The sequence below is a fragment of the Manacus vitellinus genome, unplaced genomic scaffold (genome assembly GCF_001715985.3).
Source record: "Manacus vitellinus isolate BGI_N305 unplaced genomic scaffold, ASM171598v3 scaffold_14_pilon, whole genome shotgun sequence".
Classification (NCBI taxonomy): domain Eukaryota; kingdom Metazoa; phylum Chordata; class Aves; order Passeriformes; family Pipridae; genus Manacus; species Manacus vitellinus.
The window spans coordinates 14,715,854-14,730,032 of record NW_021939063.1 but is presented as its reverse complement, the minus strand read 5'-3'; the positions used below and the strand labels follow the sequence as shown (position 1 = coordinate 14,730,032).

Here is a 14,179-nt window from a genome sequence, read left to right as displayed (position 1 = left end):
GCCACCACGTAGCACTTGATGCTTTTAAATAGTTTGGTAAAAAGGTTTCTTTAAAAAGCAACCTGGCCCCAACCGGTGTGGTGTGGTATTTTTTGCATGGTTTTGGGTTTGGGTTGTTTTTTCTTTTCCTTTTTTTTTTTTTTTTTCTTCTTCTTCTTTCTTTTCTGGTTTACTAAAAGGAATGTCATCGGTCGTGTTTGTGGCCAGGTGGGCATCCCCGAGGGGACCCTGTGCCCCCCATGCCAGCAACACTTGCAATGTAAACAGTGAGAAGAGCACCAGGGCTCAGAGTGAATGAAGTGGGGGCTGGAGCGGTTCAGGGGTTACAAACCAAGATTAAAACCTTGTCTTCCCTGGGAAGGGCGACGCCGGCGAGGAGGAGGAGGAGGACAATGGTGGGGGGCAAGCACGGGTGGCAGGAGGGACATGAGCCCTGCCACCGTGCTGGCACCCAAAAAGTCTCTTTATGGGGTGGGGACGGAGGGATGAATCCAAAGAGAAGCAGGAGTGGGGGGTGGCGTGGTCCTTCCTTTGGGGGTCCTAGAAGAGAGTAGAGGTGAGCAGGGGAGGGTCTGGGGACAGGGGGCAGCCTCCAGGTGGCAGGCAGTGCCCAGCCCATCCCCAGAGGATGCTTCATGACCACCCTATTTTGGGGGGGTCACCACTGGGATCATCACCCACCTGGGCAGCGCCACACTCAGAAGAGCCCACAGTCCTTCAGGTTGTTTTTGATGATGACGTCGGTGACGGCGTCAAAGACGAACTGCACGTTCTTGGTGTCGGTGGCGCAGGTGAAGTGGGTGTAGATCTCCTTGGTGTCCTTCCGCTTGTTCAGGTCCTCAAACTTGCTCTGGATGTAGCTGGCTGCCTCGTCATACTTGTTGGCCCCTGGGGAGGAGGAGACACTGGGCTGCCCCACAGTCGCCCACGGCCACCGGCACCCACTGCCACTGGCACCAAAGAGTTTTGGGCCTGCCTTGGCTCCCCGTGCTGCCACAGCCACTGCCCCAACGCCAAACTGATGTTCCAAAGGCAGAGTGAGCCTCACCTAATGCCCTAGGGCTGCTGCCCCTCGTGTTGTGTCCTCCCACATCTTCCCCCATCCCCTGGGACACTCCAAACACCACCACACCCCACTTGCTGCCCCAACACACTGCTCCTCAACAGGAGAGCCATCTCCATCCCCAGCACCTCCTACTACTCGGCCCAATACCCCTGCGAGGAGACCAGGGGGGTACTGCAGGTCCCAGTGGTACCTGTGTACTCGGGGAAGCAGATGGTGAGGGAGCTGTGCACGATCTTCTCCTCAAAGAGGTCCTTCTTGTTGAGGAAAAGGATGATGGACGTGTCTGTGAACCACTTGTTATTGCAGATGCTGTCAAACAGCTTCATGCTCTCGTGCATCCGGTTCTGGTAGGGGAGATGGCAGTGTGAGCTGGACAGGGAACCCCAAGCAGCACCTACCCCACTGCTCCCCACCCTGCCACCTCCCATGTTCCTGCCTGCCCAGGCAGGGGATGCCAATGGGCCTGCAAGGCTTGGACCACACTGGCAGCCTGCAGAGGAGGGGGTGCTCCCCCAGTCCCTCAAGGAGGGAATGGCTCACAGCACTGATTCCATCTCTGTGACTCACCATCTCCTCATCTTCAGCCAGGACCAGGTCATAGGCGCTCAGGGCCACGCAGAAAATGATAGCAGTCACCCCCTCGAAGCAGTGGATCCACTTCTTCCGCTCCGAGCGCTGGCCACCCACGTCGAACATCCTGCAGCAGAGAGGTGATGTGGGGATGGGCAGCAGCTCCTGCCCCCACAGCCCTTGCCCCATGCCCTGACTCAGTGTCCCCAGCTGCCCAGAGCAGGAGCAGTACAGGCATGGGCACAGCACAGTCCCTCTGCCCAAGGGTTTTGCCAGTGCTGAAGATCTGCCCTGGCACCTGCTGCCTATCTCAGGGACAGGGCAGTGTCCAGGCTCTTTTCCCAACTGGAGCGGATTCCTGATGTGAGCCAGGGCAGGATCAGGCCACCTTTCCCAGGAGGTGTCAGTGTGATGCTTCCCAGGGACCTGTTCCAGAGTGGGCACTGCTGGGCTTTGCCAGAGACCTTGGACCAAGGGAAGCCAAGTGGCTGCAGGCTCAGCAGGACTGCAGGAGCACAAGGGCTCAAGGATGACCCCAGTGCACTGTGTGCCTCTCCTGCCACGGGCAGCAGAGGACGCCCTGCCTCCACAGGGAAAAGCACAGCAGCAGCACCATGGCCACGTTCACTGGGGCTGGTAGGAAGGCTTTCCCACTGGGACTCACTGCATCCCACCCCCCCAAGACCCCCACCACTGCCACCTCCAAAGCACTGCCCTGGTGATGTGTGACCAAGCATCTCCATCCCACCAGGGTGGCACAGGGGTCCCTGAGAGCCTCCTGCATTCAGAGAGGACCCCAGCAGATCCTTCTGACATCAGCCCTGTTGCCATGGGACTAAATCCCCTGGGATGTGCACAATGCCAGCTTTTTGCCTCAGAAACTGGAGCCCTGACTATTTCCCGTGGGTTTCAGTGGAAAGCAACCGCGGGGTGCCAGCAGGCAGCAGTGCCAGTGCCTGACCCCAAGACCCCAGCTCCTCCCCAGTGCCCTTCCCACAACGGAAGCAGCGTCACTGCACCCGGAGGATGGATGCCTTCCCCCTTCCCCTCCGTGCCAGAGCCTGGATCCGCCCCTGGGCTGAGCCCTGCGACGCGTTTTTGAGGCCGTTCCAGCTCTTTCAGCGGTTTCCGCTCTCTCTGAGGCAGCAGTTCCCACCATGAGCAAACCCGGGGCAGGGGAACTCGGTGTATGCAGCATGCAACCAGGATCCATCCCGGCATGGGGAGGAGGTTTTTTTTTTTTTTGCCATGGGAAAGGCAAAAGGGAAAGGGTCGGACATACTTGAAGTGCAGGTCCTTGAAGGTGAAGTGGGTCTCTACAATGCCAGTGGTCTTCACCCTGGTGCGCAGCACATCCTGCTGGGTGGGGATGTAATCAGCACGGGCTATCCTCTCCAGGTCGTTCAGGTAGCTGGGGAGTAAGAGGAAAGGTGCTGTGGGAGCTGGACCGTGGGGCACAACCCACCAAATCCCACAGGACATTCCCACACCATCCCAGACATCCCCTGGCCATCTCCCAGCATCGTCCATTCAGGGTGAGCAGTGCCGAGCTGGGCAGCACAGTGGGGGCCCCATCTGCACCCCGGGGTCACCCCGTGTCCCTGCCAGACACAGGCAGGGCAGGACACCAGGGGTGGCACGGGACACACAGGACTGAGGGACTGGGGGGCAGTGTGCTGGTGCTGGGAGCCAGGCAGAGGATGCAGCCAGAGCAGAGGGGCTCACCCTGTCCCCCTGGCCGTTTGCACAGGGGGGAAATGGCAAGGGGAAAATATTCAGCGCTATGGCAACCAGCCGCAGCACCGGCGGAAACAATCGATGGCGCCGTGCCATTTATAGTCAAAAACACAAAGGGACGGCGTCCTGGGAGGAAGCGGGAGGCGGGCGGCCAGAGAGACAGGGAGCAGCACAGCGGGGGACTGCGGCCATCCCCGGCCATCGCCTGCCCTGCTGCCCACACAGGCTCCCAGCAGCGGCGGTGGCCGGGTCCCCAAGGCGCAGCGCCCACCGTGACCGTGACAACCAAGAACTGCCGGGGGGGATCAAGGCGGGTTTTGATTTTTCCAGCTCACATTGCTTTAATTGGGTTACTGCAAACGGGCTCCTTTAAGCAAATTAGGCTTGTCTTAATTAAGGTATTTGCAGAGTCATAATCTGGTGAAAGCCAGATTACAGCCCGCAAGGCCATAGGGATCCTTGGCTCTGGCGGCAGCACGGCCGCTCGCCAGCTCCTGGGAAACCCTGCAGCGTGCCGGGACAAGGCCGGGCTGGAGGTGCACCAGGACCCTGCCGTGTGTGTGAGGGTGGGGGGCCGGCACGTCGTCGCTGCAGAGCAGCTCAAAAACAGCCGGAAACACAGACAGCCTCCGGCTGACAAAAAAACAGGAAACACCGCGGCAGGGCCCTGCGCTACGCCAGCGGCTCTCGGACCTTGCGCCAAGCCCCAGGGTGCTGGTGAGCACCACCCTGGCACCCCAAGCTCCTGGAATCCTAAGGCACTGTGGAGGAGGAGGCTGCAGCTGCTGCAGAGGGCTGGGGCACAGGTGGGCTGCGTGCCAGGCACAGCAAAGGGCTCCTTATCCCCGGGCTGCTCTCTGCCAGCAGCACAGTGAGCACAACATCATTCCCACGGGATGGGCAGGGCATCAACCACCGCACTAGCATCTCTACAGGGCTGGAAATGGGCTGGAGCAACAGCTTGAGGGCACTCCTAATTAATGGTTGTCCAGCCCCCGCCATGCTCCATAACAGCTCTAACAGCAATATACAATTCGTAGACACTGTGCAAATACAGTTGCTCCAGCTTTGTGTGTGAGCTGCCAGGTACCTGCCGGGTGTCCCCTGTCCCCAAACCTGCACCCACTGCTGGGGAAATGCCTCAGTGATGGGGCTGAGCAGACAGGAGCCAGGGAGGGCGGGTGTGTGCCAGTCAGGAGGAAGTGAAACCCATGGGTGTTGGGGGAAAGCTCTGCCAGGAGCTTCTCCAGGGTTGGCACTTGCCATGAGCTTTCCTGCAACCTCTTCCCCACAACGACCTCAGTACAGAAGGGGGACCCAGCAGTGCCACGCAGGAGGGGACAGCTCGGGGTTGGACAGCCCTGGGCTGGCAGTGAGTCCCAAGCGTGCTGGTGGAGCCAGGCTTGGCGGGGTGTTCCTGGCACACCATGAGCTCCCCTGCCACACTTTACCACGAGGGCACTGTGCAAGCTAAATGCAGATTCATCTGTGTTGCCCTCTCCAGCAACGGTACATTAGGCAGATTAACTTATTTATTAATCTCTTCAAGGATAAACCCAACCAGATGCATCAATTTATCTACCTAAACACTGGTTTGCTGGATAATGTGCCAGTTTAAAGCCGTCTTTCCATATAAAATCAGTTAAAAAGAAAAACAAAAGCCTCTTGAACGTTCTACTCATCCTCTTCAGACCTAAGTGTCCCCAGTGCTTTCTTTGGGGTTTTTTCTTGCCTTCATGGCCCATGAAGGGTGAGGAGGGTGGGCAGGATCCCAGCTGTGTTCATATAGGGGAGCCACTGAGGAGCATCCCCTGGGGAAGGGCAGCGGGCACCGAGCAGTGGAAGGAGGGAGATGCCCCAGTGCCCCCCCTCCCAGGGGACACAGCACCCCACTAGAGGAGGAAACAGCTTTCGAAACATCCGCCTTCCCAGTTCTGCTCCAGCTCAGCCCCAGCATCGCGTGGGAAGTGGCAGCACCAGCCCCAAGCCTGGCAATGGAGAATAGAGGCCCCCACAGGGATTTTCTGCTGCTCGATAAAAGCGCCGCGGTCCACAGGGCCCAGATCAGCCAAGCTGGGGCAGAGGAGCAGGGGTACTCACTAGGCAGCAGAGTCGTTCAGCTGGTACTCTCTGGAGCGGTTGAAACAGGCCTGGACCCCGTTGTCAGCCCACAGCCTCCGGATGACATTGGCCAAGTCCTCCGGCATGATGCCCTGCTCCTCAGCGGTGCAGGAGAGCGCAAACAGCTGCCGAGCATCATCCTGCAGGGAAAAAACAGAGCTTGAGCACCGGCACCGGATCAGCAAAGTTCACTCTGCTCCAGAGGACCTGACTGGAGCCCAACGGATCCCACACAGACAGCACGGTGGAAGCTCCTGTGGTGGATGGGGATGAGACCCAATGGAAGCAGCAGGACCCCCACCCCTGCACCCATCAGGGGCTGTGCCAGTGCAGCCACCCATGGATTATGCTTTGGGTCCTCCCATCTTCAGTGCCAGAGACAGGAGGACACAGTCATCCAGGGAACAGCAGGGCTTGGGCAGGGCCACTCTTAATCCTGGTCCAGCTTTGGGCACATCTGCTTTAGCCCCCGAGAACCCCCATCCCTGCCAGCTGTGGTGAGAGCAGGAGGGCACCCACCGCTCTGGAGGAGTCTCCAAAGTCAATCTGCAGGTTCCCCATGGCCTTGATGATGGCCATGATGGACTGGATGGTGTTGCTGTAGACCACAGCTTTGTACTGCCGGCACTCCTCCTCTGAGTAGCCATCCTCGTGGATGATCCTGGAGCAGGGGAGAGACACAGACAAGGTCAGCCCTTTGGGGGGCACCCCAGGGTGCTGCTCCCCACCCATGCTCTGTGGCAACACCAATGGGAAGCCTTCCCCAATCGAGGGGAAAGGTATGAGGTCTGAGTGGTGTTGCCCACAGCGACAGTGCAGGGACCACTCACTTCATCTGTTTGACAATGGTGCTCTTCCCAGACTCGCCGGCACCTGCGGAGAAATGAGAAGGGAAGATGAGGTCCTGCTCAAAGCCAGGGACCCCCACCCGACTGGGACACCCCTCCAGCCCAGGGAGGGAACATGGCAGGTGCCTCAGCCATTGGAGAAGAGCTCCCAGCATTGGTGAGAGCGGATGTTTGGATGGGCACCGGAAATATCAGGAAAGAGGGAGGAAAAGGGGAGCCTATGGGGGACCTTGCAATAGTTCCTGAGGGGAGAAATGACACCTGCTCTGGGCCAGGAAAATGGCACCAACACACTAACATTTCCCCATGATCCCAGCACACCACAGCCAACTGGATACCCCAGCTTTGGGGTATGCTCACTGCGTGCCCACGGCTGGAGCTGGCAGAGGCCAGGATGCAGGGATGCTCATGTCACCAGGTATGGGCAGGGAACTCAGGAAGAAGCTGCCACCTCCACCAGCCAGCTTGAGCGATCCCAGCGGGACCAGCCGCCCCCAGGTTGGTTCTTAAATAGCACACACTTCCCAACCTGCCGGGTCCTGTGTCCCAGCTCACTGCAGAGGCAGCTGCCAGCAGGGAAAGTCGATGGCTTTTGGGGTCATTCTGTTTTTCAGCATCCAAACGCAGGGTTCCAGAAGTTTAGAGGGACAACCAGGGTGCCCAAGGTTCCCCCTCCTCCACCCTGTCCCCCTTAGGGATGTCATCCCTACGCAGGCAACGTGCAGCCTGGCCCAGCCCTCTCTCCCCAGGCTGCAAGCAGGGAAGGAGCAAAGTCACCCCGGCTGCAAGAAAGGGGAAGCTGAAAGGGGAAGCTGAAAGGGGCGGTGCATGTCCCTTGTCCCCACGAGATGGATGAGTGCCTGTCTTGTCTCGCCCCGAGACCCTCACCAGCCTCTTTGGCTGAGGACCAGTGTGGTCCTTGCCTCTGGGTGCAGGTCCCAGGGGATCTCCCCAAGCCAAGTCCATTCCTGTGTCCTCTTCCTGTCCATTTTCAGTCCATTCCTGTCTCCCCAACACTGCCCTTGGTCACGGAGCTGCCCTTATGGGGGGCCCCAAGGGCTGCGCCAGCACAGCCGCAGAGGGGGCAGAGAGATTACAAGGAGGTTAAAAAAAAATTAGAAAAAAAAAAAGGAGATTATGCTAAAATTAACTGGCAATAACAGGACCCATCATGCCAGCTGGGACATGGCACAGGGAGTAAACTCCTTCTGCACATGTCCCCGGCCTGAATGCCACCCAGGTGATGGGCATGTACCCCCAGGGACACCACGGCAGCACTGCTCAGGGTACAGAGCACCCTGATGCCAGGGCCACACTGAGGCTATGCAGATCCTGTATTCATTGCCATGAGCACCCTGCTCCATGGTTCCCTGCCATATGTGTCGAGGGAGAGGCTCTGCTCAGCTCAGAGGTCACCATTCGGCACTGCAGGGGCTCTCCGGCACTGCCGACCGATCCTCCTCTGGCGCCCTCAGGATGCTGACGCGGCACCCAGCGCAGTCCAGCCAGCGCTCGTGGTCAGTGCTGGCAACTCCTGCCCGGAGCTGGGAGCAGGGGGGAAGGACTCAGCATATCCCTTCATTTTTTCCATTAAATACCTCTGGTTTCTGACACCGTGTACCGCTGGGTCGGGCAGCTAGAGCCAGCTGCACTCACCCTGCCCTTCCCTGACGGGTGCCTGGACAGGGAAACTGAGGCACATGGCAAGCAAGGACCCTGCTTATCAGCATCCCTAGGATGAGGTGCCAGACAGCCAGACAGCTGTTTCCCATTCTCCTGCTCTGCCTTATCCTGACATTTGCTCCCTGCCAGGAGGGAACAATCCCCCTGGGACCTCCTGCCTGCAGGAGTGACAGTCCCAGGGTGACCATCACCAAGGCTGACCATTTCCTCGCAAACTTCCCCAGCGTCTCCCAGCTTCTTCCCTGCTCCATGAGGAAGGTGGCCATGCTGTTTCCCCCTGTTTCAAGTCAGCACCTCTGCCTGCCACCAGGAGCTCACCTAGCACAAGAGCCTGTGTAATTAATACCCTCCCTCCTGTGTGGGGAACCCTCCCCGGCCCCCCCGGTGAGGGCGGCAGAGGGGAAGGGTTTCCAATCCCCGGAAAACCCCAGCTGCCGCCCATTCAGCCCCAAAACAATTCCTGGGCCAGAAGCCAACAGCCAGCTTCCACCCTCAAGCCCAGCCCAGGCAGGACGAGGCGCTGTCAGAGGGGCTTTGCCTCCTCCAGCCCCCCCTGGCAGCATCAGGGGGGACAGAGAGACCCTCCCTACCACCATGGGCTGACCCCACAGCTGTGCTCCCTCCAGCCCTGCCTCTCTGCCAGGAGCAGGCAGTTCCCAGAGCAGTGCCTGGCAAAACAGGAGGAGAGCTCTCTCTAGAGCTCATTTCCTCCTTTTTTTGTTAAAAATAATCTTCAAAACTTAAAATAAGCAAGCAGCTGCCCAGCTCCAGAACACCCTGCTGATCAACTGGCAAAAAGTTTATTGAGCCAACATATATATTTTGCAGCCCACGATTTATGACGCTTTCTGGGCAGTAGATATTTAATGCAATATACGCACATAGTTCTGGGCAGCACATATGTAATCCCTATATTTTAGGAGCTGGCCACAGGTTTCAGGATCCACCTCATCCCGCATCACCAAGAGCGGATTTTCCATTTTTCCACACGGCACCATCACGTTCTATGCCTTCAAATATCCAGGCATGGATGGAAGCGATGCACAGCTGGAAAATTTGCCTTATTATGGGGGAAAAACTGGAATTCAATCCACCAGTGGGTCCAGAGCCATCTCCATCCCCAGCAGCTGAAGCCCCATCCCCAGACACTGTCCCGGCAAGTTTTCCCAGCCTGGCAAACAGCAGCTATTATTTGAGCATGGATTTACTGATAGGTTTTAGTTCTGGACAAACACACCAATTCCTTTCCCTGCAGGACAGACAGATGGCTGAACAGAGGGATGGCTGTGGAGCCCACCCCCCCTCAGCACCTGTGGGGTCCCCATCATCAAATGGGACTGTCAAAGGGGTGTCTTAAAAGCAGAGTTACCCTAAAGACTCAAAAACTAACAATAAAAAGAGATTCCCCTCAACATTTTCCTTCCTACCCAAAATAGATGGAAAATTGCTGTAAAAATAATCACATTTTTTTAAAACCCCACGGTGACATAGGGCGTTTTTCCCAAGGGCCGTCCCATTCCAGCACAGGGCTGGCTGCTTCCCAGAAGGAGCCTGTGCATCAACAGCTGGTGGATGCCACGTCCCCAGGCAGGACCTCAAAAAACTGGGGGGCACTAGGGAGGCACAGACCCGCCTGTCCAAGGCAGCCGACGGAGATGCAGAAAAAAAACCCAACAAAAGTAAATAAAATAGAAATAAACTGGCAGCAGGAAGGATGCTCGGAGCACACAGGGAGGAGGTGGGCTGGGTATGGTTTCCCAGGGGGAGCATGGAAAATGCCAACAAGGCCCGCCGGTGTTCGCAAGCTGGACAAAACTACCCTTGTGCCGGGCTTTTTCCAGGAATCCTGGAACTTTGCTGCTCAGTTTCTGACCCTGCCACAGCCAGAGTTGTCCCTCTCCCCCTCCGCTGAGTGCCCCCAGGACTGGGTGCCAGCCATGCCATCCCCTCCATGCTGCCCTGACGGGATGGGGGCTCACCCGCTGGCACCCAAATCCCCCCACCTGAGTTTCCCACCAGTGGGATGGAGGATTACTCAGCTCCCCCCGCTCTGGTGATTCAACCAGTCTCCAGCCCGGAAACCCGCGCTCCGGGCCTGGAGCAGGAAACCCGGTGGCTGCGGAAAGGCCAGGCCAGCCCTGGCTATAAACAGTGCTTGGGGACACCGTGATCCCACAGCACTCACTGGCACCCACAGCCCTGGGTGGGCTCAGACCATGGGAGATCTTCTTCCATAAAGCTAAATATATATAGGTAAAGCAATATATATATATACACTTTTTGATACACATAAATCAATGTATATATTGCTCCATACAAAAGAGCAATGTGTGTATACATATATATATACACAAAATGCGATTTATATATATTTAAAATAGAAAATATATTTCTAATAAGTATGTGAAAATATATGTAAAATATATACATATAAGCCTGCTGCTTCCCCTGGGCAAAGCCTAAGTGCTCATCTTGGAGCAGAGGGCAGCTGCCTGCCTCTGGGATTTCACCAGTGGGGGCATGAGAGTGACTCATCCCAGGGTTTGGGTGCTGGGGTCCTTCCTCCCATCCCATCCCACCCTAACCCATCCCAAGTTCATACACCAGCTCCAGGGGGTTGGATGTGGGGTCCTCTCTGGATCTAACAGCACTGAGTTTTTCCCTGTTCACCATGACACCTCGTGGTCTGTGGTCACAGTGAAGGCAACACAGCCCATCACCCAGGGCTGGGGCAGGAGGAAGGACAGAAACAACTCCCCAAGACAGGATGAAGCACAACAAACCAGGCGGCTCATACGGAACTCAGGGCAGTGCCGGGGCCACACAGCCTCTGAAAGTCACAGCTGGTCCCTCCCTTCCTCTATTTTTATGCAAGCCTAAAAAAAAAAAACCAACAAAGTGGCTTCCGAGCCCTGCCCTGGCCGCCCTTGCCCTGGCCACGGCTGGAACAGGCAGCTCCTGCGTGACGTCCTCCGGTGCCACCGCGCCAGGGGGGTGCGAGGGCAGCGTCCTCGTCCTGGGGTCTGCACCTGCAGCACTGCAAACCTCTGGGGATCGACATGACCAACCCACCAGCGCCTTCCCCATCTCTAGTGCAGCTGAGAAATCCTTTTGCTTTCCTAATGCCCCGAAGATAAGGGATAAGGGAGTTTGAACACGGTGATCGCTTGCCTGCTGCCAATCTTGCATCCCGCCCAGAGTATCCCAGTTGCCACAGGCAGGGAGGTGGGATGGTCAGAACACAGCCTCCAGAAGGAGGTTGTGGCTTCAGGGGTTTGAGTCCTGGTGATGCCCAGGAGCCAACAGTGGCACCAGGAGGTGCTAGAAATGCTGCTGCACAAGGCAGATGCTCCAGGTGCTTTCAGTTGTCGGTGGTGACTCCTGGCCTCTCCCAGCACCAAAACCTTGGGAGACAGCAGGTTTCCAGTGGCAGGGAGGGGGACATTGCTTTGTTTGTGGGGAATTGCTTCGTCTGGGGAGGATCGCTTTGTCTGGGTCTTCCTGTCAGACACCGGAGTTTCAAACTTTCCAGCACACAATGTGTTTGCCAGCAGAGGAAAACCTGCAGACATCGAGAGGTGGCACGGCAAGAACGGTGCTGCGTCCACGCCTGCGGAGCCACACTCCATTGCGAGGGGTCCTGCACTGACAGTGTGTCCATCCCTCTCCAGCTCACTGCCACAGCACAGGAAAGGCAGAAGCAGGCTCATCACACACAGGGCACGGCACAGAGCCAAGGCAGCTGCACCAGTCAGCCCCAAGCCCTCCATGGTCCTACAGTCGCGATGCCACTGCCGCACACCGAGACCGTCACCCTCTGCTCACACCACGTCCTGCCGGCAGCGGTGCCCCAGCTCCAAGCCTTGGTTGTGGGACAGCACAGGTTGCCAGCAAAAAACATGCCACGCTTGGAAGAGGCATCTCCTCCTCACGCCGCAGGTTGATGCGGCACAAAGGGTAAAGCTGTTTTTCTCCTTAGGTTTTGCCCCTCCCTTTTCCTGAAGGAGGCAGGAGGGCTGCAGCCCCCAGGGGAGGACTGTGGAGCTCTGCCTTGCTGAATGCAACCAGGAGCTGAGGGGGTTGACCAAAAAGCGCCCACCTGGCCTCGTGTGAGGCCTTGGGTCTCCTCAAAGCTTCCCCTGACCATAGGGGAAAAAAAAAAGCCATAGGAAGGGTGAGCAGCAGGGTAGTGAGAGCACCCCCTGGCACTGTGGTCCCACTAAAGGGGTTCTTGAAGAGGTGGGGGATGTTACAAGCAGCAGCCCCCCGAGTGGGAGGGCAGTGCTGGCCACACCTCCCCAGCCACTCCCTGACCAGCTTGGAAGGATTTTTCCGGCCATGGCTGGGTTCAGAAATGGGCACTGATGACCCAAGGCTCTGATGCTATTGACACCTCAACAGCTTCAAGGGGAAGGGAAAAAAAAGCTTAGAAAATGTACAGAAAGAGCCACTGAGCTCTATTTTTGGCTTTAGAAACCAACTGAGTTCAGAAATGCCGCTCGTAAATGCCGGCCCCAGCAGAAGGGAGTGTGGACATCCTCCTCCTCCTCCCACCTCCCCTTCGGGACAGACCGAGACCCAGGAAAGGACATCAGCCAGTCAGCCCAGACCATGATCCCTGCTCTCTGGCAAGACCCTAACCACCCCTCGGTGACGCTCAGTGCCACTGGAGTGATGCTTCCCATCCCAGACAGTCCCAGGAGCCTCCCATAGGAGGTTCCAAACCCCCTGGCCAGCTACAATCCCCATTACTCCCCACCAGGCAGCGGTCCGAGAGGAGCCAAGCCAGCAGCGAGGCCAGCACGGGAGCAGCTCACGGCAAAGGGGGACCACGTGTTTCCCCACCATTCCACAAACCCCACGGGGGGTTTCACTCCCCTCACTCTTCCCCCCCACCCAAAAAGAAGTGGGGCGGAGAGTGTGCCTAACCAGTGAGCCCCCCCAACAGCACAGACCCCCTCCAAAAACCCCCACGACAGGTCCTGCTACCAGCACAGCTCACGCCAAGGCAAAAACAAAATCAGAATTAAACAAAACGAAAACACGCGAGGCGTTCTGATAAAGGAGCGTTTCGAGGTGTTAATTACGTATTTCTCAAGGCAGGCAGGGGCTGAGCAAATAAAGGGCTGCCGGATTTCGGCGTGACTTCCTGCTGCCGGCAGCTTCCTCTGCCGACGGCGATGAACCCAAAAGACGTTTTCTGCCAGGGATCCCTCTGCCCACCCCACAGCCCCACAGTGCCGTGGGAGCCCCGCGCGCTCCCACCTCACACCTGGAGCGGGGCTCTCCCTGGGAATTTTGTAAAGGGAATAAACAGCCCAACTGGGAGTCATTAGAAGAAATAAAAAATTAAAATAACGAAGTGGCTGCCTTGCCCGCAGGCACAGGGCAGGGCTGTGAACGCCCACGGGAGCATCGCTGGGCTGCTTTGAAGAACGCAAGCGGCCCGTTATCAGCACCAAAATCGAGTGTCCGTGGGGCAGAGAGCCCCTGGGCTGTGGGGGTCCTGCCCACCATGGGCAGTGGCTTGAGCCTCCCGCTACCCACAGAAAGGGGAGGTGATGGAGGGGCTCAGGCCTTTCCCAGTGCCCCAGAGGGGGGAAGCACAGGGCAACGGGTGCCTGTCGACCCCATTACCTCCACCACAGCTAACCCGAGGCCAGGGTGAGAGGAGCCCACAGAGGAACTCCCCAGCACAGCTGGGCAGCTGGGGGTCCTGGGCAGGCAGGACAGGGTGCCTGGGCTTGCAGGGCCTTTGCTGGGGGAGGTCCATCCAACAGGAGGGTGAGGATGCCCCTGCCTGTGTCCCAAAGGGTTGTGCCCAGGCTGGACCGGGCTGGGGGAACAGTACAGTACTGGAGAGGCAGCCACTTCTAGGGGGAACCCCCCAGCCCAGGGTGGGGTGGCACCCACTCCCAAGGGACACCCAAGGCTTGCTGTATGGCAAGCACTCCACTCCCAGGGAGATCCCCAAAGTCTGAAGTGGGGCTGGCATCTTGTTTACAGAGGGGTGGGGAAGGCATCCCACCGCAGAGGGGATCCCCAGGGTCTGCTGTGGGGTCAACACCGCACTTCTGGGGGGGATTCCCAAGGCCTGCTGCGAGGCCAGCACCCCACTCGGGGGGGGCGGTGACCCGGAAGCCTGGGGCGGGGC

At 58.0% G+C, this 14,179-nt stretch overlaps 2 protein-coding genes across 2 annotated transcripts in view; both read right to left on the bottom strand.

Moving 5' to 3' along the window:
* Positions 1 to 106: 106 nt before the first annotated feature.
* On the bottom strand, positions 107 to 6,435 carry GNAI2 (G protein subunit alpha i2). The gene is made up of 8 exons (XM_018068558.2): positions 6,325 to 6,435; positions 6,014 to 6,155; positions 5,474 to 5,634; positions 2,919 to 3,047; positions 1,634 to 1,763; positions 1,257 to 1,410; positions 682 to 888; positions 107 to 540 (listed from the first exon to the last, which is right to left on the bottom strand). Exons 1-7 carry the CDS (start codon positions 6,327 to 6,329, stop codon positions 698 to 700), a joined length of 912 nt encoding a protein of 303 aa, XP_017924047.1. The 5' UTR covers positions 6,330 to 6,435; the 3' UTR covers positions 107 to 540; positions 682 to 697.
* Positions 6,436 to 7,754: 1,319 nt separating this feature from the next.
* LOC103755319 (sodium-coupled neutral amino acid transporter 3) overlaps positions 7,755 to 14,179 on the bottom strand; it is a 15,623-nt gene continuing 9,198 nt past the window's right edge. The window contains exon 14 of the mRNA XM_029958347.1: positions 7,755 to 7,876. Coding sequence (XP_029814207.1) covers positions 7,755 to 7,876 — 122 coding nt within the window. The remainder of the gene's footprint in view (positions 7,877 to 14,179) is intronic.

Excerpts from the sequence above, each read along its gene's own strand:
- GNAI2 (XM_018068558.2), bottom strand. Across the intron at positions 5,635-6,013 it reads TTGGAGACTCCTCCAGAGCG|GATGATGCTCGGCAGCTGTT; the intron begins GTGGGTGCCCTC and ends TTTTCCCTGCAG. Across the intron at positions 889-1,256 it reads CTGCTTCCCCGAGTACACAG|GGGCCAACAAGTATGACGAG; the intron begins GTACCACTGGGA and ends CCTCCTCCCCAG.